This window comes from Myxine glutinosa, chromosome 2, assembly GCF_964187855.1.
Source record: "Myxine glutinosa chromosome 2, kmMyxGlut1.1, whole genome shotgun sequence".
In the NCBI taxonomy this organism is placed as follows: domain Eukaryota; kingdom Metazoa; phylum Chordata; class Myxini; order Myxiniformes; family Myxinidae; genus Myxine; species Myxine glutinosa.
The window spans coordinates 110,696,403-110,722,850 of NC_136262.1; the positions used below are offsets into that span (position 1 = coordinate 110,696,403).

The 26,448-nt window shown below is 50.4% G+C and overlaps 2 protein-coding genes across 4 annotated transcripts in view; one reads left to right on the forward strand and one right to left on the reverse strand.

The window, feature by feature from the left end:
* The window catches only part of GMDS (GDP-mannose 4,6-dehydratase), a 114,487-nt gene extending 109,502 nt beyond the window's left edge, over window positions 1-4,985 (reverse strand). Inside the window, exons 1-2 of one of the 2 annotated variants that reach the window (XM_068107482.2) lie at window positions 4,809-4,985; window positions 3,553-3,597 (exon numbers count right to left, since the gene is read on the reverse strand). In XM_068107482.2, the coding sequence (XP_067963583.1) occupies window positions 3,553-3,597; window positions 4,809-4,895 (132 nt within the window). In that variant the 5' untranslated portion in view covers window positions 4,896-4,985. The remainder of the gene's footprint in view (window positions 1-3,552; window positions 3,598-4,808) is intronic. The other variant, XM_068107480.2, reaches the window with a different exon arrangement.
* Window positions 4,986-6,897: 1,912 nt separating this feature from the next.
* On the forward strand, window positions 6,898-26,238 carry LOC137422583 (uncharacterized). 2 transcript variants are annotated; one of them, XM_078772798.1, is made up of 3 exons: window positions 6,898-6,926; window positions 24,096-24,174; window positions 25,376-26,238. In XM_078772798.1, exon 3 carries the CDS (start codon window positions 25,723-25,725, stop codon window positions 26,170-26,172), a length of 450 nt encoding a protein of 149 aa, XP_078628924.1. In that variant the 5' UTR covers window positions 6,898-6,926; window positions 24,096-24,174; window positions 25,376-25,722; the 3' UTR covers window positions 26,173-26,238. The 2 variants fall into 2 exon arrangements, with proteins under 2 accessions (XP_078628924.1, XP_078628923.1); XM_078772797.1 differs by having other exon boundaries at window positions 25,468-26,238.
* The last annotated feature ends 210 nt before the right edge of the window (window positions 26,239-26,448 follow it).

Below are 26,448 nucleotides of genomic sequence, written 5' to 3' on the forward strand. Positions count from 1 at the left end.
TTTTATACCTCTCCCCCCCCCCCCCCTCCCCTTCCCACGCCTCCTGCCCCCAAGCCCTCTCCCTCCCACACTTCTCCCCGCTCTCAAATGTTGTGATTGTGTGCTTCCCCTTCTCTCCCCATCTTGTCTTCCGCTCCCTCTTTTTGTATATTTTGTTTGTCTGGTTGATTTGTTTGTGAAATAAATGTTAGCTCTTTCACGAGCCTCGATTCAGTATACAAAAAAAAAAAAAAAAAAAAAAAAAAAAAAAACACGAGTTCCCAAGCGAAATCCATGACATACACGAGAACCAGGCGGAAGGCTGGTGCGTGGTGAAATGGCAGACGGGCCGGTAATGGAGGCGTACCTGCTCTCCAGCGATGATTCACTTTCGGAACGAAAAGCAAAACCCGTCACGCAGGTTTATTTGCCACAGCAATAACGACACTGTCACAGGAATCCCTTTCCGCTCGACACCACGAAACAGATAGGCCTTCCTTTCCCAATCTCACTCGATCCGCTCGCCCGCCGCTTCTTCTTCTTCCGTTTTCTTCCCTCACCCATCTCGTTTTCCTTCTGAGACATTATTTTTTTTATCTTTGAAGACAGTTATCTCCATTTCACACTCAAACTGTAACAATAATAGTACATGAAACTAAAAATACTTCAAGTGGATGACAACCACAAAGACGGAAGTGACGAATCCGTAACAATACGCGTAACAACTAAACCTACCGACCTGTATCAACTAAACCTACCGACCTGTATCAACTAACCCATTCATTTTTTATTTTTTTTTACAAGAAAATGCTGTAGCCATTTGTAACTGGGCTTCATACATAATATATGTAGGCCTATATAGCCTACGCTGTACATCTTTAGAATATAAGAGTTGCGTCCATCTGAGTTGTGAATATTGTTCCTTTCCTGATATTTGATGCTTGCCGATTCATTTGTTTGGCAGATCTTATTTTTCTCTCTAACTTCACCTTTAGCCCTATTGTTAGATATACTTTACATTACCTATGTATAAATAGCAGGTATACAACTGAATAAATAACAAACAAACAGCTTTAAATAACAGTGATCATTGACTGAAAATACCATTAGTACAAATATTATACAGAAATGATGGTATGTAGCCTAGTTTGATGTGTATCTGTAATTATGTGCATGCTAATTTGTTACCATTTGCAGAAATACCATGTAAATCGATGTATCATCTACCTCATTCACCATGTAAATCAATGTATCATCTAACCTACCAAGGTGTATCAACTAACCCACTTGGTCAGGTCAGATGATACGTTTGACAAACGGTTTTTTTTGTGAGCCACCATCCCAAGTTTGATAATGCAGCGGATCTGGCATGCTTCACAGATATGTACAAGACCCTGATATTTCTTTTGGACAATTCATGAATCCTGTCGAGCTGACAGTCTTCATTATAGGCCAACATAACTGAAAAGTGTATCAACTAACCTGCCTCTCCCCTATATCTATATAAATAAACGGAGAGGCTCACGTACTTCATTTTGGCATAGACATGGCCATTTGGCCTGGGAAGGATATGGCCTACCTAAAAATGACCTCCGATGACGAGATCCATATTTAACTTAGCGCATTTCAGCGAGGAACATTATACACTATCACAGCCTGTGTCACAGCGGCTCGCTGATTCGCTCAGAGCGATCACGGGATGTTCCATCCTCGCCACCAGACTCGCTGCCGTCCCTCACTCCCCTTCCCCCCTCCCCCCTCCCCTCCCCTCCCCCCCCCCCTCTCCTCCCTCACCCCTCCCCCATCCCTCCCCCCTCCTCCCCTTCCCCCCTCCAGCCGCTTCCCCTCCACCCCCCATTCTCCCCCTCCTCCCCTTCCCCCCTCCAGCCCCTTCCCCTCCACCCCCCATTCCCCCCCCGCCCCCCTCCCCTCCCCTTCCCTTCCCCCCCTCCCCTTCCACCCCTCTCCTTCCCACCCCCCCCCCCCCCCATAGTAAGTTACACCACAACATGTAGCCTCGCATAGTTAGTTATTTCTTATTAAATGTGAAGTATCATCTCCTTCCCAGTGTTAGTATGCGTTGAGGCAGGCAGGATAATGGTAGGCCTCATTGCAGCCTAAAGTGCCTTGTCATGGGCCTAGGACAAGCCTTGCAGGCCCGAGGGAGGAGCTGGAGGGTGTGGCCGGAGAACAGCGAACAGCCAATGGGAGCTGAAGGGAGTGGCCAAGGGTGACCAATAAGGGACTGTCATGACACGTGACCCCAGGCGGCCAATGGAGGCCCGTGGAACGTTCGAGTGGGGAGGTCGGGGGGCTATAAAACCTGGCCCGAACCCCCACGCTCTCTCTCTCTCTGGCAGGCTGGCCCTCTCTGGCTCGGCACTCTGAACTCTCTCTGCCCCGACGCTCTCTCTGCCCCGACGCTCTCTCTGCCCCGACGCTCTCTCTGCCCCGACGCTCTCTCTGCCCCGATGCTCTCTCTGCCCGGACTCCCTGCATACAGACGCTCTCTCTGCCACGCGCGCTCTGCCTCGCTTTCCCCGAGATACGCTCCTCGGATTCCTGCTACATGCACATCCGTGATCAACGCCCCTACCGCGAACATCCCCGGCTGTGGTGTCCTGGGTTGGAGCGATCCTTGGGGGTATCCGCCCAATGAGCCCGTCCAGGAAAACTGCACAAAGCGGCCGCGCTTTGTGCGCATTCCCCTCTACCTTCCCTTCCCCGAACGAATCTGAGGGCCCTTGTCTGGGAACTTAGATAAGGCCGTTAAGATTCTTCGCTGTGTCCTATTCCTGTGAATACTGTACCGTGTAAATAAATCCTGTGGTTTGTTTCCAACCTGGCCGTCATCGTCCTTTTAACATTGGCCTAGCATTGCCCGAATTAAAACTGCTCGATCGGGTTCAATAGTGTTAACAGCACGACGTGAGTTACGTGACGCACAACTGCTCGGGCGTTCAATACCAGCGTGACTCGTGCGAGGTTCAGTCCCCATTCTCACAGCTACGTGTGTTGAAGGTACTCGGGTTGTGACCGTTAACCCTTCCACGCGTAGCTGCAGGCTCGGCGGCTGGAATTGCTTAGCAATCCGTCCACCACGAGTGTAGTGTGGGTGGCGGCCTCGTGGACCCGGAGTTCGAGGGGGAGCAGGGCTTAACCCCCCTTAGTACGTCGACGAACCCGAGATCCGCAACAATATACTGTTTATATATATTGAAAGGTGGAATTCCAGATGAACAATTTTCTATATATATTTAGCATTTCTCTGCTCCCCGCGGCGTTTAGAATACCTCGATGAACAGTTTGTTCCTTCCATTGTTCTACCTGTCTCCTGGTGCAGATGGGCTTCGTTCGTAAACAGCATAAGACTGCAGGGTAGTATCATTGGCTGAGGGCGCGGCTGTGCTGCTGATGCAACGCCCAATGCTGGTCAGGGCAGGAATTTGGAATTTCTTCATGGTGCCAAACCCAGGCTAGACAGCTTAGAGGTGAATGTGGGTACCTCTAGGTCATCCTGTCAGCCCATAGGTAGACAGACAATAAGGATTATAATCATCATGACGAACTCACCTCATATCCTTTGGCAAGAAGAAACTCAGCAAGGTATGAACCATCCTAAACGAAAAGGGGAAGGGTGCAGGTGTATGCAACAGGAACAGCAGGTTGAGTTGGTTTTTTCTGGTACCAAATCCAAACTCACAATAATAGAGATAACCTTTAACATTGCAGGTGTTATCCCAACTCCCAGGTAATGCACAAGAGGCTCTATTCCTTATGTCAAGTGCACACCTCATTTTGAAATTTGTACCTGTAACATGCGACTGGCAAGATAGGTTGGACTGTTAGAGGTGTGCGCACTCACCTGAAAGCTGTCTATGTTTATTGTTTGGGTTCGAACCTCGACCCAGCTATAGTATAAAGCGTCACCCAGGTGTGCCAGGTGCAAGGCAATACATCATTGGATAGGGGGAGGACCAACCCCTCTGCCAGCACCGGTTGTTGGTGAACGTTAAAGATTCCACGGTGCGTTTCACAAAGCGTAGGCGAGTTATCGCCAGCATCCTGAACAATTTACAAATGACTGCGGGGAAAGCAACGAATGTTATGACCCAGTAAAACTTCACTAAAATACCGCTTCGGTAGCAACGAGCCCCTGTAAATATCAGTACGATATGATGACGATGATCGTCATGATGAAGAATCATTAATGAATGCGATATCTAACGGGGTGAATATTTACCTATTTATTCAATGACACACACTGTGGTATTGCTATTGGAGGTTATACACCGCTCATGAAGACACCGATGTGCCGGGAAGAAAATCCTCAGCAAAAACACAGAGATATAAACTGCGCAGCAATAAACAAAACGATCACAGAAAAATAGTTAGAAAATAAAATTAAATCGACGCTGACGTGAACCAACGCGGCTATCGACCATTGATCACGTTCCGGTGCTTATACACCGTCCCAATCGTTTTCGCCGCAGGGCAGGTGCTTTCGGCTGTCAAATTTCCAATTAAAATAAGGAACATAACATTTAATATATGAGTGTTACATTCGTGTTTGTCCACGAACACAAAACAGCAATTAAATCCACTGTAAATAACGATCACGTATGTGGGTTTCATAATACAGTATTCAGTCATGCACTGAATTGTCGGACTGGTGACGGTACATCGTGAACGGCTAATTACTGAGTTAGACAAGAGAGAAGAGCCTTGATTAATATATGTTATAATTACATGCACATACACATTAAATATTATATAATTAATGTATGTTATATGCACATACACATCCCTCCCAGAAAGAGCCGGCTCACCTGGCCCGTAATCCCGGTAATCAGAGCGACCCGCCGACCGGGACTCGGTAAGCTCTCGGCTCCATCATGACCTGCCATGCTGTTCATTTAGCAAGAATAACTACACGAATGGGAACCACCTCCCGGAAGTTTAACTCAGCCTAGGTAATTTGTGCAACTCGGAGAACCTGTTTGAATGGGGAAAAACCGTACCTGTGAGCTGTGACGTCACGTGTGTCCAGTGTGACCAAATGTTAATTATCCCATGGAAGCATCAGGAAAAGCTCCCGAATCGAATTCTTAATTCTTCCCTCCAAAATCTATGTACAGCGTCAAAGCACGTACAGTGTACTCGTGGGGCTTGTTTCGTACGTGGAGACACGCGTCATGTTTAATAATAAAGGGTGGTATTAAGTATGTGGGGTTTAGTAAAAGTATTTAATAGTAAAGGGCCTAATCTCCCCCTCCCCATCTCCCCCGCCTCCTCCCTCATCCTCACCGCCCCGTCATCCTACATCCTCATCTCTCCTCGCCCCTCCCCGTCCTCGCCTCTCAGCCTCACCTCCCTCTTACCCCCCCCCCCTCACCCTCTCCCTCACTTATACTCCCCCTTCATTCATCCCCACCCTCAACTCCTCCCCTCCCCTCGGCCCTCATCCTCACCTCCTCCCCTCTCCTCACACTGCCCTACCCATCTCCTCCTCATTCCTCACCCTCACCTCCCCTCATCCTCACCCTCACCTACCCTCATTCTCACCTCCTCCTCGCCCCTCATCCTCACCTGCCAGCCTCACCTCCTTCCTTTTCCCATCTCCTCGCACTGCTCTACCCATCTCCTCTCCATTTCCTCACCCTCACCTACCCCCACTCTCACCTACACCCCACCCTCACCTCACCTCTCACCTACCTCCCCTCATCCTCACCTACCTCCATCCTCACCCTCACCTACCCCACCCGCACCTACCCCCATACTCACCTACCTCCCCTCACCCTCACCTACCTCCATCCTCACCTCCCCTCATCCTCACCTACCCTCAACCTCACCTACCCTCATCCTCACCTACCCCCATACTCACCTCCCATCATCCTCACCTACCCCCACCCTCACCTCCCCATCATACTCACCTACCCCCACCCTCACCTCCCCTCACCTATCCCCACCCTCACCATCACCTATCCCCATCCTCACCTCCCCTCACCATCACCTAGCCCCATCCTCACCTCCCCTCACCCTCAATTCCCCTCACCCTCACCCATACCTACCCACATCCTCACCTCTCCTTTACCTACCCCCACCCTCACCTCTCCTCACCCTCACCTACCCCCAACCTCACCTCACCTCCCCTCCCCTCACACCTCCCCTCATCCTCACCTCCCTCCTCACTCTCACCTAACACCATCGTCACAGGTGGTATCTTCAACATACCTATGCAGTATCACAAAATAATGCATTTTGCATAAATTTGCATAGTTTAGCCAAATATCATGAGAACGTCCATTTTTTGATTCAGCACAAAATTACATAAGCAACTGAATTTGCAGGTGCAAATTTGCAGGTGCAAAGGTGACCGACGAAAGTCAAACACGAGGCTCATTTTCCAGGTCATCCTATAGATTTTTATCAGCCATTCCTCTGGAACACGACGACTGGACATGGGGATTTTGAAATGTTGAAAGTTTGACTGACGTCAGTGATCGTGGAGGTGGTGAGGGATTCGCAGAGTTTTTGAAAATCCTCATTCAAAACCAACTCACCTGCATTGGACGAAAAGTTTATCCCATCTTCCGGAATTTAATGTGGAGCTCAGGTTTCCACACGGCGTGGGTGATCCACCATCAACCACCTTCTGGTGAAACTCCCCAAATCCACAACTGTCGGGGACACCTCTTTGTGGTGGCTGTACCCCCCAATGCAAGTCGGGGGCTACATCTTCTCCATTCTTTCCTCCTACCCAGATTCGTCAGGGCAGCGCAGTCATGGTCAGAGTTCCGATCCCCGATCACAGAAGATGTAGCCCTGTCAGACCGCGGATCCCCATGGATCAGCACTTTCCCTCTTGTCTCTCTCTCGCCCCCTACTGGCCGTTTGTGTATTGGACGTGGCAAGATGGCGGCTGTGTGTAACTGCTCTGTGTTGTGGTGAGTTGTCAGTGTGGTTTTCTCCCTCCTGCCCCTTCTCTCCCTTTCTTTTTCAGTCTTTCCGTGTTTTGTGGTGTTCTGTTTTTCTCTACACTTTGTGTCTTTTGAAAGAGAGAGCTGGCCTATTTGGGTGAGGCCTACCTGCTTTGATAAGGCATTATCAGCATCCTTGTGCTTATGATGCGGTTTATTATTAATTTATTTTGATTCGTTTCAGTTTTGACCTTCTTGTCAGATTTAGGCAAGGTTGTGTCGAGAATGTCCATGATCTCCCTGAAGAGCCGAGACGAGAGGATAAAACACGTGATGAATTTCCGTCGCCAAGTTTACATGGTACTTCCCGATCGTGGCGACGACACAAGGTTGAATATTTCGTTTAAAGTAAAATCCGACGATCGGGAGTATCAAATGTACGCCTCGTCAGCCTCACGAACATGCTTTCACTGTGGAGCCTTTTTTTTTTTTTTTTTTTTTTTGTATACAAGATCGAGGCTCGTGGAAGAGCTAACATTAATCACACAGAAAGACAAACCGACACATAAAAGGGCTTTGGGGGGGGAGGGAAGGCATGGGAAGGGGGGGTGGGAGAGGTATAAAACATATGGACACTGCCAGGACTTCCAGGAAAGAAGTTGGAATTTCAAACAAGGTGGATCTGGGGTGAATTAGCGGGGGTAGAAAAGATCAAGGTTTTGGATGGGGGAAGATAAGAGATGGTGGTGAACAGCTGTTTTAAAGACCTGGAGGGAGGAGTGGGATTGAAGGGAGTGTGGGAGTTTGTTCCAAAGGCGGGAGAAAAGAGGAATGAAAGAGTGAAGGTGGGCAGAGAGCCGAGATTTCGGCAGTTTAACCATCAGAGGGTTGCTAGCAGATCTTCTGCGACCTGTAGGAATATTTGGGGGACAAAGCACAGAGATAGCTGGGGGAGCAAGGCCAGAGAGGAGTCGGTAGAAGACAGAAAGACCACCTACCTGTCTGCGGTGAGTGAGTGAAAGGCCCTCGGAGATAGCTTCATCACGGGAGATTCCAATGATTCTGAAAGCTTTGGTTTCAACAGCGTGAAGCCGAGCTAGGTGTGAGGCAGGAGCACCAGCCCATAGGGGAGAACAGTATTCCATTGAGCTGCGGATGAAAGCCTTGTATGTGGTGAGGAGCTCAGGTGTGCCGAGGAAGCACTTCGCACGACGGAGGATGCCCAGTCGGCGACTGGCTTTGGAGGCCAGCTTGGAAATGTGGTTTTCCCAAGAAAGATCAAGGCAGATAGTGAGACGCAAAAGCTTGAGCGACAGAACTTCTTGGAGATGATTGTTGAGCAAGTAGATGGGAGGGTTGTCCAGTCGATCTTTTCGGAGAGACAGAGTAAGAGTGTGAGATTTGTCAGGATTGAAAGACATGTTCCACTTGTTTGACCAGTCTGTGATTTTGTCCAGGTCGTCAGAGAGTGAGGAGGCTGCAGACTGCTGATCTGAGGGAAGAGGATTGGAGCGGCAGAGAGTGGAGTCATCAGCAAAGAGATAGAGAGGATTTTCCAGAGTCAGAGAGATCATTGATAAAGACCAGAAAAAGCACAGGGCCCAGAACACTGCCTTGGGGAACTCAAGCCTGAACAGGAAGGGGAGATGAGAGAAATCCATTCAGGGCCACACGTTGTCTACGACCAGAGAGGAAGTCCGCAAGCCATGCATGGAGATTTCCATGGATACCATAGGAGGAGAGTTTGGTGAGCAGAGCTGGGTGCCAGACCGTATCGAAGGCACGTGATATGTCAAGGGATACGGCTCTGATTTCCTGTTTGGCATTGAGGACCTCCATCCATTGTTGAGACAGCAGAAGCAGCATGTCCAGAGTAGAATGACCTGGTCTGAATCCAAATTGATGATCGGAGATCAAGCCATTGGAGAAGAGGAAGATTTCATATCCGAAGCAATGATGGATTCCATGACTTTGCTGATAAATTGGGAGCAGGCTGATTGGTCTGTAGTTGCAAGGATCTGTTTTTGCACCTTTTTTGTGTAAAGCGGTAATGTTTGCTGATTTCCAGGATGCTGGCAGATGACCTTGAGCAAAAGAGAGGGTGAAAAGAACAGAGAGAGGGTGAGATAGAGCGGCAGAGCAGGATTTTATGACCCGTGGGCTGATGCCGTCTGGTCCAGTTGCAGAATCAGAGTCGAGGTTTGACAAAAACTCCTCCACCTTGTCAGGAGAGAAGGACACAGAGTCGACTTTGGTCACGTTAAACGTTTCCTCCCAAAGGTTTCGCGTTCAAAATGTAGGGAAAATGGTCACGAAGACACCGATTGCAAAAAGGATAATAACAAGTACAGATACATTCAAAGTACACCGCCCCATGCCAAATAATTAAATATCCTACAGCGCAGCGTTGCCGGGATGCCTCCGGTGCCCGGCAATACCGCAGTGCACCTCATAGAGGCTGCATTGGGAAGGAGAGGTGTACGCTAATTGATTGATTAATTGTAGAATTAAAATCAATAAAAGATTATCACAAAATATTTTCTTAATCAATTGGCTAATGGCATAACTAAACCACTAGTGCTTCATCCGAAGATGTATCTTTTAGAAATTTAATTAAATAAGTCATTAATAAAAAATAAATAATTAATTGATTAATCAATAAATAATGAATCAATTAATCAATAAATAATTAATCGATTAAATGATTAATCAATAAATCAAAAATATCCTTGATAGCCACATCACTTGGTCACTGTCATGTCCAAATATTAGCTTCCGAGCTCAAAAGGTGCCTGTGATATTGGCCAAATGAGAAAGAAAATAAATAAATGATTAATAATGAAAATAAATAAATAATAATCATGAAAAAATTAAATTATTAATCAATTCGGTCACAGAACACATAAACCACCACCATTTCATCAGAATCTGTAACTGAAAAAATGTTTTTTTTTTAGTAATTAATCGATTAATGCATTAATCAATAAATCAAAAATATCCTTGATAGCCACATCACTTGGTCACTCATGTCCAAATATCAGCTTCCTAACTCAAAAGGTGCCTGAGTTAATGGTCAGAAGAGAAAGGAATTTAATTAATGAAATAAGTACTGTAGCGGCTACCGCTGGGTTTACACAATCGCCTTGCACCTACCAAGGACGCGGAGCGATCACCATGCCGGGCTCGTCCAGGACGCCCGGGCAGGCCCGCGCTCAACTTGCCAGGCCTCGGCCGGGACGCCCGGGCATGCCCGGGCACGCCCGGCCACGCCCGCTCTCGACTTGCCAGACCGCGTCCGGGACGCCCGGGCATGCCCGCCCTCGACTTGCCAGGCCGCGGCCAGGACGCCCGGCCACGCCCCCTCTCGCCTTTCCCGGGCAAACGCTCCGGGATAATGTGTGTATATATATTGCTGCCCGATAAACGGGCTTTTCAGAGTACCCGAGTTGTTTTGTGACAATAAAGAACCTCGGACGAATTCCAGCTTTTTGTCGCGTCCATTCTTCCGATTGACGTGGGAGCACAGCTCCTACATTGGTGACCTACCGACATGGACACGGCAGTTGCCCTTAAACTGCCTACCTTCTGGGAGGCTCACGCGGCGGTTTGGTTCGCCCAGGCGGACTCCCTGTTCGCCCTGCGAGGCATCACGGCCGACGACACCCGCTTCCACCATGTGGTAGCAGCGCTCGGTTCAGCCACCGCGGCCCACGCCCTGAGCCTCCTCGAGAGCCCGCCAGCCGCTGACAAATACGGCGCGATTAAAAAGCTCCTCCTCGACACTTTCGCCCTCCCATCGGCGGAACGCGCACGGCGCCTGCTCGACCTGCCCAAGCTCGGCGACACGCGCCCGTCCGAGCGAATGGACTACATGCTTTTGCTGCTCGGCGAGCACTCTCAGGCATTCCTGTTCCGGGAGCTGTTCCTCCGTCAGCTGCCTAGCCCGGTACGCTTCGCCCTGGCAAGCACGACGATCACGGATCCCCGCGCCCTCGCCAGGGAAGCCGACAAGATCTCCGCGGCAGGCCAACGCATTGCAGCAGCGACCTAGGGCCCACCGCCGTCCGACGCAATGCCCATGGCGCCCGAGCACCCGGCACGGTCGACGACCGAACTGCCGACGCAATTGGCGGCCGCTACGCCGAGCCGACCACCTCCAGCACGACGACCGGGGCCTCCACCTGACCAAGCGTGGTGTTACCATCATGCCAGGTTCTGACAGAAGGCCCGGACATGCCGACCCCCATGCACCTTCGGCAGGCCGGGAAAAGGCCGGGCCGGCGTTCATTACCAGCCATGAGCGCCGGCCACACTGGCAACTTACTTTTCATCACGGACAAAGCGTCCGGACGGAGCTTCCTGTGCGACACCGGCGCCCAACTGAGCGTCATACCCGCCTCTGATCAGGACAGGCATTCCGCGGTTTGCGGCCCCTCCTTGGTTGCGGCCAACGGATCGGCCACCCAAACTCTCCCCCCTCGCAACGCCACCCTCTGCTTTGGCGGCCAACGCTTTACTTGGACGTTTGTAACCGCAAACGTGCCCATGGCTCTGCTAGGCGCCGACTTCCTCTGCGCACACGGACTGCTGGTGGACGTCCAACGGCGTCGCCTCATCAACGCCGAGACCTTCAGCTCCCTGGTATGCACATTGAGCAGCTCCGCTCCGACCGAGCTGGCATGCGCCCTCCCGGCGGCGAACGAGTTTGCTCGCCTGCTCACGGAGTTCCCGGCCCTCACGCGGCCGACGTTTTCGGCCGTCGCAGTACGACATGGGATCGAGCACCACATACCAACCACGGGCCCGCCGGTCTACGCCAGAGCCCGCCGCCTCGACCCAGCCAAGCTCGCCGTGGCCAAAGCCGAGTTCGACACTTTGAAACACCTCGGCATCGTGCGGCGCTCCGATAGCGCGTGGGCTTCGCCACTACACATCGTCCCAAAGCCAGGGGGCGGCTGGCGCCCATGTGGCGACTACCGCCGCCTTAACGACGCTACCACCCCCGACAGGTATCCGATCCCGCACATCCAAGACTTCTCCGCCCGTCTGGCAGGACAGGTCATTTTTTCAAAAATCGATCTCATACGGGGATATCACCAGGTACCTGTCAGGGCGGCCGACGTCCCTAAAACGGCCGTCATCACGCCGTTCGGCTTATTCGAATTCCTACGGATGCCGTTTGGCCTCAAGAATGCGGCTCAGGCGTTCCAGCGCTTGATGGACGGCATGCTGCGTGACCTGCCGTTCCTCTTCGTTTACCTGGACGACATCCTCGTCGCCAGCACGTCCCGGGCCGAGCACCTCCTCCACCTCCGAACACTGTTCGGGCGCCTCAGCGAGCACGGCCTCATCGTCAACCCGGCCAAATGTGACTTCGGCACGACGGCCGTTGATTTTCTGGGCCACCACATCACCAAGAACGGGGCCGTGCCGCTGCCAACCAAGGTCGAGGCCATCACCACGTTTCCGCGTCCCCGCTCCATAAAGGCCCTGCAGGAATTCCTGGGAATGGTGAATTTCTATCACCGCTTCGTGCCCCGCGCTGCTCAACTCATGCGGCCCCTCTACGAAGCCCTCCGGGGCAAGCCGGCCAAGCACGACATCGTCTGGTCCGCAGCAATGGACGCGGCCTTCCAAAGCTCAAAGCGGGCCCTCGCCGACGCAACACTGCTCGCTCACCCGGTGCTCAATGCTCCCATCGCCCTCACCACGGATGCCTCCGACTACGCGGTGGGCGCCGTACATGAGCAATGGGTGAACGGGGTTTGGCAGCCACTCGCTTTTTTCAGCCGGCAACCCCGGCCGAACGAGCTCAAATACAGCATGTTTGACCGTGAGCTCCTCGGTCTACACCTGGCCGTTCGCCATTTCCGCCACCTCCTGGAGGGCCGACCCTTCACGGCGTTCGTCGACCACAAGCCGTTGGTTTACGCAATGGCCAAGGTCACGGAGCCGTGGTCGGCCCGCCAACAGCGCCACCTCTCCGCCGTGTCGGAGTTTACCACGGACATCCGGCACGTCGCCGGCAAAAAGAACGCCGTGGCCGACTGTCTTTCTCGGGCCAGCGCGAACGCGGTCCACCTCGGCGTGGACTTCGTGCTTATGGCGGCGGACCAAACCACCGACACCACGGTGCAAGCCCTCCGGGCGGCGGACACGGGCCTCCGCCTGGCCGACATCCCCTTCGCGGACACTGTCCTGCTCTGCGACGTCTCCCAAGGCCAGCCTCGCCCCATCGTGCCCGTTACCTGGCAACGCCGCATCTTCGCCTCCCTCCACGGCCTTTCCCACCCGGGCCGGAAAGCTTCCCAGAAGCTGGTGTCGGCGCGATTCGTCTGGCACGGCCTTCGACGGGACGTCCGCGATTGGACCAGCACCTGCACAGCCTGCCAACAGGCCAAGGTCCACCGACACACCCAGGCCCCGCTGGCACCTTTCACCGTGCCCGAACGACGTTTCGACCACGTCAACGTGGATCTGGTGGGCCCCCTACCCCCATCACGGGGGTTCACACACCTGCTCACCATGGTGGACAGGACCACCAGGTGGCCGGAGGCCGTTCCCCTCGTCTCCACCACCACCGCCGACGTGGCGCAGGCTTTCATCACCACCTGGGTCGCCCGCTTCGGCGCACCGGCGGACATCTCGTCAGACCGCGGACCGCAGTTCACCTCCGAGCTGTGGGGCGCGGTCGCCCGCAACCTGGGGGTCAAGCTCCACCGTACTACGGCCTACCACCCCCAAGCCGACGGGTTGTGCGAGCGATTCCACCGCTCCATGAAGGCCGCGCTCATGGCCGGCCTTCAAGACGGCGGTTGGGCCGACCGGCTGCCGTGGGTCCTTTTGGGCCTCCGCACGGCCCCCAAGGAGGACCTCCGGGCATCCACCGCTGAGCTTGTCTACGGCCAGGCGCTACGCGTCCCAGGCGAATTCGTGCCCGACGCTACCAGTCCCTGGTCCGCAGCTCACCAGCGCTCGGACCTCCAGGAGGCCGCCCGACGGTTTGCCCCCGTGCCAACATCCCACCACGGTGACCCCCAGTCCTACGTCCCCCCAGCGCTTCGCACAGCGGAGTACGTTTTTGTGCGTCATGACGCACATCGGGGGCCACTCCGGCCGCCGTACGACGGGCCCTTCCGGGTCCTGCGACGGGACGACAAGTCGTTCGTCATCGACATCGGCGGCAGGTCAGACCGGATTGCGGTGGACCGCCTCAAGCCGGCGCACGTGGACATCGACCAACCGCCACGGTTGGCCCTTCCGCCGTGGCGAGGCCGCCCCCCGTCCACGGTGCCCCCCACTACCACACCGGACCCCCTCACCCCCACGACCCGCCAGGGGTCGCTTCGGCCGGGTCATCAGGACCCCCCTCAAATTGACCCTGCCGGTGCAAGTCGATTCTGGGGGGACGTGTGTAGCGGCTACCGCTGGGTTTACACAATCGCCTTGCTCCTACCAAGGACGCGGAGCGATCACCATGCCGGGCTCGTCCAGGACGCCCGGGCAGGCCTGCGCTCAACTTGCCAGGCCTCGGCCGGGACGCCCGGGCACGCCCAGCCACGCCCGCTCTCGACTTGCCAGGCCGCGTCCGGGACGCCCGGGCAGGCCTGCGCTCAACTTGCCAGGCCTCGGCCGGGACGCCTGGGCACGCCCAGCCACGCCCGCTCTCGACTTGCCAGGCCAGGACGCCCGGCCACCCCCCCTCTCGCCTTTCCCGGGCAAACGCTCCGGGATAATGTGTGTATATATATTGCTGCCCGATAAACGGGCTTTTCAGAGTACCCGAGTTGTTTTGTGACAATAAAGAAACTCGGACGAATTCCAGCTTTTTGTCGCGTCCATTCTTCCGATTGACGTGGGAGCACAGCTCCTACAGTACTTAATTAATCGCTTATAATTAAATAACTCCTCAATTAATTGATTAATCAAAAAACAAAAAATACCTTTTTTGACAAAGGACTTGCTCGCTACTGTGCCGAAATTTCAGCTTCCTAGCTCAAAGGATGGCTGAGATATCGCCTGGAGAAACAAACAAGAAAACAAACAAACAAGAAAACAAACAGAGTGAAAACTGAGTACTCCCTTTCAGCGTGCGTCACTGCCGAGCCCCCTTTGGTGCCCAGCAATGACGATTTGCAATGCCTGGAGATGGCATAGGAAAGGTGCAGTGTACAACACTCGTGTTCCTATTAAACCGACTGAAGTTAATCCTGAGAGTTTACCTGTTCCCGCTGTTCCGTCCTGCAGTGAGACGAATGATAGCAGCGTCCCTGTTCATGTTCCTAGTCTTGAAAACGATCGTACCTCACTTCCTGTTGCAGAAACGGAAGTGACCCAAACCTGTACAACTTTTGCCACCATCCCCTCATGTAGTGAATGAAAATGGAGGACGATCTGGAAAGACTGGAAATTTAATACCAGTCTTCTAGAAGATGGTCTATTTGAAGAAGCTTTCCAAGTTTTCTGGGCAAATCAAATCCTAAGAAAGCCCTCTTTTTCTTCAGTAAATCTTTGGTGGGACAATACAAAAACCCAGATTCGGGTGTTTTGTCAACAGTTTAGAGCAAACATTACAAATGTTAAGAATATAACAATGACTTGTTTGGAAGCTGACATAGTACAGCTCGAAGGTAAACTTGCTAAAAATAATAATGCAAGAAACTTCCAGTTATTACTAGAAAAGAAGACTCAGTTGAGAGAGTTAATCCAGGAGAAAGCAGCAGGGTTGTTGCTCAGACTAAGGGTTAAGAACTTAAAGGTTTTAGATACCCCTAGTAAAGCTTTTTTTCGTCTGGACTCTGTCAGTAAAGCACCCAAGAACATTTTTTCTGTAATTAATCCTGGCGGAGCTGTTGTTGTAAATCCAAGAGACAGACGGTTATGTGTTCAAGATTTCTTTTCCAAACCGTTTTCAAAACAGGTTGTTTGTGATGAAACAATGAGACTTTTAACCTCTCACCTATCCACGTTAACTGAGCCCCAGCGGCTGGATATGGACTCGCCAATTACGCTCGAGGAGTTAACGCAAGCCCTGGCCGGAATGGACTTGGGAAGAGCCCCTGGAATCAATGGACTGCCGGCTGAATTTTATGTGGAATTTTGGGAACTGTTAGGTCCAGAACCGATGCATGTTCTTGAATCATCACTGACTCATGGAGAATTGCCTTTAAGTTTGAGAAGAGCGGTGATGTCCCTTCTTCCAAAGGCTGGTGATTTGCGACACATGAAGAATTGGCGACCTGTTTCTCTACTATGCGCTGATTATATAAAAAAAAAATATTCAAAACGTTTTGGCGAATCGAGTTTTAAAAAGTAATTAGCGATTTGGTTCACCCTGATCAGAGTTATTGTATCCCAGGTAGATCTATGTATGATAACTAGACAACTCTTGTATGGTGCTGTTCTCTATTGCGTTCTCATCTTGTGTAATACTGCGCATTGTTATTTGCATATTCTGTATCTATTATCTTATTCTAATATCTACCATCGCTTTCTTTGTCTTGCAGATTGATTGTTCATCGTTGTTGCTAATAAACCTGCATTCAATTGATACATTCTTGTTTATGAACAATCAACTCATCTGAAGATGCCTGCTGCAGTCTGCCCCTTCCCGAGCTGTGTCTACGTTACTCACAGCACTGACAATGCCGTTGCTGCTATCCAGCTCTCCATCCACGCCATGACCCACACGTCCATTGCACCAGCCAAACCGGACAAAGTCAGCCGTCCTCGTATCCAAACCGGCGGTACCAGCGAAGATTGGCAATATTTCACCAGAAGATGGGATGGTTACAAGGCAGCGACCCAGATAATCGGCAATGATGTTCGCGTTCAACTCCTTGAATGTTGTGATGATAACCTACGACGTGACCTCCACCGCAGCAACCCACGCATTGAAATCAAGGACGAGGCAGCTATACTACAAGCCATTCGGTCCCTTGCTGTCCGAGAGGAGAATACCATGGTGTCCCGCGTAAACCTCCACAACATGCGACAGGACCGAGAAGAACCAATTCGTACCTACGCAGCCCGTCTGGCTGGTCAAGCTGAGATCTGCAAGTTTTCTGTTGTATGCTCATGCAATCCCCCTACTGATGTCAACTACACCAAGGACATGGTTCGCGATGTCCTATGTCGGGGACTCGCCGATCAAGATATACAACAGGACATTCTCGGCGATCAAAATCAGAACATGAGCTTGGAGGAAGTTCTCATTTTCGTCGAGGCCAAGGAAGCAGGGAAACGTTCCCAGAATGCCTTGCTCGATAGTGAAGGCGCTCATGGCGCAAGCCAATACAAAAACTGGAAGAACAAAAGAGCCCTGATCACTACCGACAAGCAGGCGGCCATTTGTAGTTATTGCGGCAAAACTGGTCATGGCAAACAGCCGAACATCGACCAAAGGCGTCAATTCTGCAATGCCTACGGGAAAACATGCAGTAAATGCGCCACTCGCGGCCATTTTGCACATGTCTGCCGGGGAGGCACGAAAAAGGCGGACAACAAACCTACGGACAAATCAATGGATGCTCATGATGTGGATGAAAGCAGCCAGGTCCACGATCTCCTCTGCTCTGTCACGGAACGAGAAACGGCCATTTGGAAGCCGCAAATTAAAAGGGCCATGGCCACCTTGTCAACTCCACTACACCTCGACCACCATATATTTGACCACCTCTCTGGCTGGACCAAGAAGAAGTCTCAACCACAGCCGTACATAAAACTCATAGCACGGATTGATAAGGAATCTTATGACCATTTCGGCCAGCCACTGTCATCCCGACCAAAATCGGCCAGGCTCCAGGCCATGGCCGACACTGGCTGTCAAAGCTGCCTCACAGGACTTAATATTTTCCACAAACTCGGGCTGCGTAATGAAGACCTGTTACCTGTCAACCTGAAGATGAATGCTGTTAACAGTGGAAGGGTCCGGATTATCGGCGCCATGCTCCTACACCTGTCTGGTCGCACAGCCAATGGCGACATTATTGAAACCCGACAAATCTGCTACATCTCACCTGACACACGGAACATGTATCTCAGTCGTGAAGCATGCGTCGATCTAGGCCTCGTGTCTAGTAGCTTCCCAACCATTGGCGAATCCAACACAGTTGGTGCTGCAGTGGCAGCAGTTATCGATGCAAATTGTAACTGCCCGGTAAGATCGCTTCCCCCTACACTGCCTACATCTATCCCATTTCCGGCCACTGACGAGAACCGAGAGAGGCTGGAGAAATGGCTACTGGAGTACTACAAAAGCAGCACATTCAATGTCTGCGAACACCAGCCACTACCCCACATGGAAGGTCCGCCTCTCACACTGATGGTTGACCCCGAGGCAACACCAAAAGCGGTGCACACCCCAGTGCCTGTCCCCTTACACTGGCAGGCAGAAGTCAAGGCTGGTATCGATCGCGACATCAGGTTAGGGGTTCTGGAACCGGTGCCAATTGGTGAACCAGTGACATGGTGCAGCAGAATGGTCGTCTGTCCAAAGAAGGATGGGACCCCACGGAGGACAGTTGATCTGCAACCACTGAATGCGCACTGCACACGTGAGACCCACCACACCCAGTCACCCTTCCATCAAGCAATGGCGGTGCCACATAACACCAAAAAGACGGTAACAGACGCCTGGAATGGCTATCACAGCGTTCCAATCAGAGAATGTGACCGCCATCTGACAACGTTCATCACACCATGGGGCCGATACCGTTACTGCACCACTCCCCAAGGTTACATCGCTTCAGGTGATGGATACTCCAGACGATTTGACGAAATCGTATCGGACTTCAAAAACAAGTCCAAATGTATTGATGATACCATCATGTGGAGCGACACATTGGAAGAGAGCTTTTTTCAGACATGCAACTGGCTCGACCTGTGCGGCCGTAATGGGATTACGCAAAATCCGACGAAATTCCATTTTGGTCAGGACACGGTCGAATTCGCTGGATTCGAGATCACCATGGACAGTGTACGACCATGCCAAAGGTATCTCCAAGCGATACAGGACTTCCCCACACCAAAAACAATTACTGACATTCGCTCCTGGTTTGGGCTAGTCAATCAGGTAACATACTGCTTCAGCATGACCGAGAGGATGCGACCTTTTCGGGACCTCCTAAAACCATGCACCCCCTTCTACTGGGATGCAACACTACAATCCCTATTCGAAGAATCAAAACGACTCATCATATCTGAAGTCGCAAATGGGGTCCGGATCTTTGACAAGGAACGGACAACATGTCTCGCAACTGACTGGTCGAAGGATGGGATTGGCTTCTGGCTCCTCCAAAAACACTGCAGATGCCCTGGTGAAACCCCACAGTGCTGCCCCGATGGCTGGAAAATCACCCTTGCTGGAGGCCGCTTCACCCATGCAGCGGAGTCGCGCTATGCTCCGATAGAGGGTGAAGCTCTAGCAGTGGCGGACAGCCTGGAAAAAGTAAAGTATTTTGTGTTGGGATGCAAGAACCTGATTATTGCCGTCGATCACAAGCCCTTAATCAAGCTTCTTGGTGACAGACGATTAGAGGACATCCATAACACGCGGCTTGCCAACTTGAAAGAAAGGACCCTAGCATATCGTTTCCGAATTATCCACATCCCGGGAAAACGACACTGCGTACCAGATGCGATTTCACGACATCCGTCGGGTGCCAGACCATCGGAACGACTGCCACTGGTGGATGACATTTCCTCCATTATGGATGTGGCCACATCGACTACACTAAGACAGCACACCTTGACTGGGCTGTGGACCACAGATGACGACTCTGGCATGGAAATGGCTATTTCTATGGCAGCCATCAAGACACTCGATTCTGTGCGGTCCGTCACTTGGGACGATGTTCGGGACGAAACAGCAAGTGACACTCAGATGCTGCAGTTACTCAATTCTATTGAGCAGGGTCTACCTGCCAGTCGGGACGATTTCCCTGTGTCCATTTTGGAATACTTTCCCTTCCGTGAACACCTCTACACTATTGATGGCATAGTGGTCTACAAGGGGAGGATTATCATCCCACCGAAGCTACGGAAGCTTGTCCTTGAGAATCTTCATGCTGCTCACCAAGGAGTCACGGCTATGACCACCCGGGCCAGCAGCTCGATCTTTTGGCCTGGAATCACTCCCCAGATTCATGAGATGCGCAATCGCTGCTCACACTGCAATCGGATGGCCCCATCGCACCCAAGTGCTCCACCTACAGCCTCAGCTGAACCTGCCTACCCTTTCCAGTACGTTTGTTCAGATTACTTTCATCACAAGGGTCGGAGTTATTTGGTCACCGTTGATCGTTACTCTAATTGGCCAATCATTCAGCTAACTACTGGCGGGGCACAAGGCCTAGTGAAATGTCTGCGGTCGAACTTCGCCACTTATGGTATCCCCGACGAATTGGCATCTGACTGTGGGCCAGAATTCACGGCACATGACACCCAAGACTTCTTGCGTCGGTGGGGCGTTAACCATCGGTTGTCATCCACTGCCTTCCCACACAGCAACTGTCGTGCCGAGATCGCAGTCAAAACATCGAAAAGAATGATCACCGATAACACTGGTTCCAATGGTGAACTAGACACTGATCGGTTCCAACGTGCAATACTCCAGTACCGGAATGCACCGGATCAGGACACTAGGTTGTCTCCAGCCATGATCATCTTCAAGAGGCCAGTCAAGGACTTCATACCCATCATCCCAGGCAGATACTTGCCATCGGACACCTGGCGGGAAACACGCAACAATCGTGAGGAAGCTTTGCGCATTCGGCATGCCAGGGAGATCGAAAGACTCTCTGAACACACGACAAAACTACCTCCACTGGCCGTCGGGGACCATGTCCGGATCCAGAACCAGACCGGCCTGGAACCACGAAAATGGGACCGGACCGGAACCGTGATTGAGGTAAAACAATTCGATCAATACGTTGTCAAGGTGGATGGCTCCGGAAGAATCACTCTCCGGAATCGTAAGTTCCTGCGACGTTTTACGCCTTTCAGCATGACAACTCCCACTACGACTGGCAAAAGTGGCATGCTGCCAACCGTTATGCCAAGTGTTATGCCAATCGTACCGAAATACTTAATGTCTGGTACCCAACCCGTCACCGCTCCAAGAGTCTGTCTCAATCCTGTTACCACTCCCCAGAAGGGTGAACCCCAACATGTCATTGCGCCGGGCTTACCATCACAGACACTCCGCTCCACCACCGCGATGACACCACCCGCGAGAGTCGCTAACCAACCACATGTGCAGACCACCGCCACACCTCCACGGTCACTGCCTATTTCTGCCCCCTTGACGGTTCGGGTGATGATGGACCAGCTGGAGGGGACTCCGGCGTCGGACAGGGCGATAGTGAACCACCCACCGGAGACTCCCACAATGGACCAGGAAATTACGAACTGCCCTCAGAGGACTCCGACGATTGATCGGGTGGTGACGGGCCGCCCGAAGCGAATTATCAAACCACCAGCCCGATTCAATTCAGAAGAATATCAATTATAAACTCATGTGATCCTTTTTCTCGGTCTCCAGTTTCGTTCTATTCTGTGTCACAATTGAACGTTTTTGGGAAAGGGAGATAGACAACTCTTGTATGGTGCTGTTCTCTATTGCGTTCTCATCTTGTGTAATACTGCGCATTGTTATTTGCATATTCTGTATCTATTATCTTATTCTAATATCTACCATCGCTTTCTTTGTCTTGCAGATTGATTGTTCATCGTTGTTGCTAATAAACCTGCATTCAATTGATACATTCTTGTTTAATAACATATTTTTCATTAGAGATCTGATAGATGGCAACTGTGTGCAGAATGACTTTGGTATAATTTTTATTGATTTAGAAAAGGCTTTTGATAGCATCGATCACATCTTTTTGGATCATGTGCTTGAAGCTTGTGGATTTGGAGCTATTTTCAGAACTTATATTGCTTTATTGTACAACAATATATTCAGTTTAGTTAAGGTGAACAATGACCTTTGTTCTCCCATACAGGTTCAAAGGGGGGTAAGGCAAGGTTGCCCTGTCTCCGGCTTACTGTTCACCCTTGTAATGGAATCACTTCTCGTGTTACGAAGGAATAACGTTTCTGGAACCCTACCCTAACCCTAACCCTACCTTACCCCTAACCCTAACATGTCCTGGATATCCTTCAGTTGTGGTATCGGCGTATGCTGATGACGTCGCAGTCATTGTTAAAGACAATAACGACATTGCAGCTCTTGCTAAGTGCCTACATTTGTTTGGTTTAGCTTCCAAATTGAAGTGCAACTGGGAAAAGAGCAAAGCTTTATGGGTTCCCTCTGTCAGGGACAGTGCATCTAGAATGGCGCAAGGCCTGCCAATACACCTTCCTGCAAGTTTAAAGTGGGTGGATGAAGGTGTTCGCTATCTTGGAGTGTTTCTTGGATCCCCACAGTACGGCCAGAAAAACTGGGAAGGTGTTGCTGAATGCGTAAAAAAGAGATCGAGTAGGTGGAGGAGAGCCCTGCCTCACCTTTCGTATAAGGGCCGAGTTTTGGTCGTCAAGAATCGAGTCGCCTCCTTCTTGTGGCACAGATTCATCTGCCTACAACCACCAGAAGGCTTGGTGAAGGAAGTGCAAAGGCAACTGTTGGAGTTATTTTGGGGAGGTCATCACTGGTTACGGCCAAACGTTGTATGCCGTCCATTGGCCGAGGGTGGCCAGAGTATGATAGACGTCAGGAGCCGTATAATGGCCTTTTGGTTGTGCTCTGTACAAAAACTTTTGGCGAAAGAGCAATTACCAAACCATGTCTTGGCCACCCACATTTTGCAGCAGGCCGGCAGGCTGGGATATGGCCGCGAATGTTTCTTGGTCCTGCTTCAACAAGTTGACATATCTCCTCTTCCTGTTTTTTTTACCAGAGTGTGTTGAATGTTTGGCAGAACCTCAGTGTGCCGTCAAGAAGACAACGACGACATCAACAGCTCTTTCACGAGCCTCGATCTTGTATACAAAAAAAAACAAAAAAAAAACATGTTTGCACAAGAGCCTTTGTTTTGCAATCGGCTTTTTCCTAACATGCCCAAAAGTATGGACCTCTGCCAGCATTTTATAATTGTTGGCATCACAAAAGTATGGCAACTCCGGCATGTTTCTGGTTGTGGGTGGAAACCAGCTCGAGAAGTAGCCGAGCTAGCAGGAATTCGGTCCGAAAGAGTGACTGCAAAAGTGTTGAGAGAGGTGATACGGATATGGTTCCGGCTGAGAGTATGCTGGTCCCACGAGCTCGAACCACTGCATGATGAGTGGGTTTTTCTTGGGTTACTGGTGCACTTCAAATCGGAAGACTTACCCCCGGTTAGCATGGGGTTAAGCCCCTTTCAAGAGACTAGCAGTAAAGAGCTATACAAGTCATGTGTCAAGTTACTGCTGGGGGATACGCCGCTAAATGGAGTAATCCGGTGGAAGAGACTGTTGCCTGTGGGACCCCCCTCTGAACCTGTATGGGACTCCATGTATAGCAAGCTCGTAAGTAAAAGATCTGGTGACCTCCAATGGAGACTGATCCATTGGATAGTCCCCTCCAATAAGTTAATCAACCATTTCTCTCCTACATCCACATGTTGCCCATTCTGCATATGTACGGAGGACGTGTTCCACGCCTTCATTAATTGTGTGAGATTGGTTCCTTTGTTTCGGTGGTTTAATCTTGTGGCACACAGAATGAATGTTGTTTTCTCGTTGCGTTCTTGTATTTTCGGCTTTAATGCCAAGTCAAGCAAGGAAAACATGTTAATGAGGTTTCTTGTCTCAACAGCCAAGCTGGCAATATATCTCTCAAGAAGGGAGAAATTGAACGGTAAACCTGTCGGGGAATGCAATGTCCTGGTGTTCTTCAATGCCCTCGTGTCAGAAAGACTTAAACTAGAGTCTTGTTTCTATAAGGATGCAAACAATCTTGATGAATTCACCAATACCTGGTGTCATGAAGGGTTGTGTGAGGTTCGTGAGAACCAACTGGTAATATTTTTGTAGTTTGTATAAATTTAATGGTTTCTTTTGGTAATTTGCGTGTCATGGTACTTCTGGAACCGTTTCCTTTCATTACTTTTCATGTATTTATGGTTGGTGTAAATATATATAGTATTCTTTTGATAATAAAGGACTTCAAAAGTCTCTTTACCTCTCTAACTCTGCCGTGGCCCTGACTTTGTGAAGGTGGAGGTGTACACCATCCTGGATGTGGGGGATCTCTGGTTCTCTCCTGCGAGATTGATCACCTGTCTCCACGACACAGGTTTGCTCGAGAGAACTATAAAACTATAAACATAAAATATATAAAACTATAAAACATAACTATAAAACAACAACCACTCACAAAATCCAGAATCACTGCTCAGCTCCACTCATTTTCCCCCCTTTTTCCCCACATGTGAAACAAACATCCACATTCTATTCGATCTCATTCTTCCCTCCTTCTCTTCAAGACACCTGTTTATTCCGGATTATCTCGGATAATTCCCAATCCAAAACTATGATCGTTTTGACCCCCATTAACACCTCCTTCCAAGTTTCCATTCTTCCCTTCCTGAGTTTCCTTATATATCCATCTTGCCCAACCTGTGCATCCTCTCCTACCTTTTATTTGTCCTCTATTTTGTCTTTCATCCCTGCTGCTGGTGGTTTCCCCCTCTTGCTACTGTTCCTTTTATTCTGTTGTGTCCTGATCCGGTGAGTGTTCTAAATCTTCCATGAGCCTTGACTTTATATACAAAAACAAAAAGGTAGTTTGAAACCCCTTTTTGATTTGATGCCCCGATCGAGCTACCCGATCCTGTCCAGGAGTCTCTAATATCTCCACGATGATTCTACAGACCAGTACACAGTGCCCATAGAAAGTCCACACCCCCTTTGAAATTTTCACCTTTTGTTACCTTATAACCTGGAATTAAAATGCATTAAATCAGACTTTTTCCACCTTTATTTAAACATCGTAACCCAAACTTCCAAGTGAAAAACAAATTCTACAAATTTCAGAAAATTAATTAACAACACAAAACTAGAAAATCTTAGTTGGATAAGTGTAGTAAGTGCCCCCCTTATAATATAGCAATATTGTAAATTATCTCAGGTGTGACCAACCAACCAATCACTTTCAAAATCACACACTAAGTCAATTGGCCTCCACCTGTGTATAAATTGTAAAGATTCTGATTATTTCAGAATAAAATCAGCTGTTCCTGTAGGTTTCCTCTGCTGGGTAGTGCAGGTCACAGCAAACCCGGCTGGTTTGGTTAGCAGGCTGCAAGGTGAGGGTGCTTCGGTGTCCACCTGAGCAACTTGTTAGCCTTGTTGCGTTTGTCCTGCGTGTTTTTATTTCCATCTCATCTTATGTGTTTATCTTATACTTTTTGTCTTTGTTTGTCCTGCGTTTTCGTTCGTCTCTCCCTTCCTGCTTTTCCCTGGCCTTCCCCCTGTTTGGCGTCCTCACCCTCCAGGCAGGTAAGCAGCCTCACGCTTCCCCGCCACCACTTCCCTCCCTCCCTCTCCCCACCCGTCATTCCCCGTGTTGTCCTTCGCCCCTCCCCAGGACTCCGACATGGCGAGCAGGTGCCCTGTGTCCGGTTTCCCACTCTGCGAGGACGCTGCCCAGGTCCCAGCCCTGATATTTGTGAACCTTTCGTTATTTTTATTGTTGTTTATTGGTTTGATCTATTGTAATCGACTCGTTTGTTTGGGACTTGTTTGATTATTGTTCTTGATTTATTTGGTTTTGATTTCTCGTTTGATGGGTTTTTTTTTAAACCTTTTTTTGCTAATAAAAAAGGCTTAGGCCATTAAAACCATGAGCTCCAAGGATATTTCAAAAGACCCCCGGGATAAAGTTGTGGAAAGGCACAGATCAGGGCATGGTTATAAAAGTATTTGTAAGGCCTTGAATATCCCTTGGAGCCCAGTCAAGACAATCATTAAGAAGTGGAAGACGTATTGTAGCACCAAGACCCTGCCTAAATCGGGCCGTCCCTCCAAACTGTATGACCAAGCAAGGAGGAGTCTGATCACAGAGGCCACCAAGAGGCCAATGGCAACTTTGAAAGAGCTACAGGCCTTTATGGCAAAGACTGGTCACTGTGTGCATATGACAACAATATCCCAAGCACTCAAGAACACCGTCCATACTGTGAAGCAAGGTGGTGGCAACATCATGTTATGGGGATGTTTCTCATCAGCAGGGACCCTGGCACTTCTCAGGATAGAAGGGAAAATGGATGGAGTAAAATACAGAGAATTCTGAGAGGAAAACCTGTTGCCTTTTGCAAGAAAGCTGAAATTGGGAAGGGAGTTCACCTTTCACCATGACAACGACACGAAGCACACAACGAAAGCTACACTGGAGTGGCTGTGGAACAAAACGATAAATATCCTTGAGTGGCCCAGTCAGAACCCCGACCTAAATCCAATCGAAAATCTGTGGCATGACTTGAATATTGGTGTCCATCAACGCTCCCCACGCAACTTGACTGAGCTTGAACAGTTTTGTACAGAAGAATGAGCAAATATTGCCCAATCA

Excerpts from the sequence above, each read along its gene's own strand:
- LOC137422583 (XM_078772798.1), top strand. The coding sequence starts at position 25,723 with ATGAGCTCCAAGGATATTTCAAAAGACCCCCGGGATAAAGTTGTGGAA.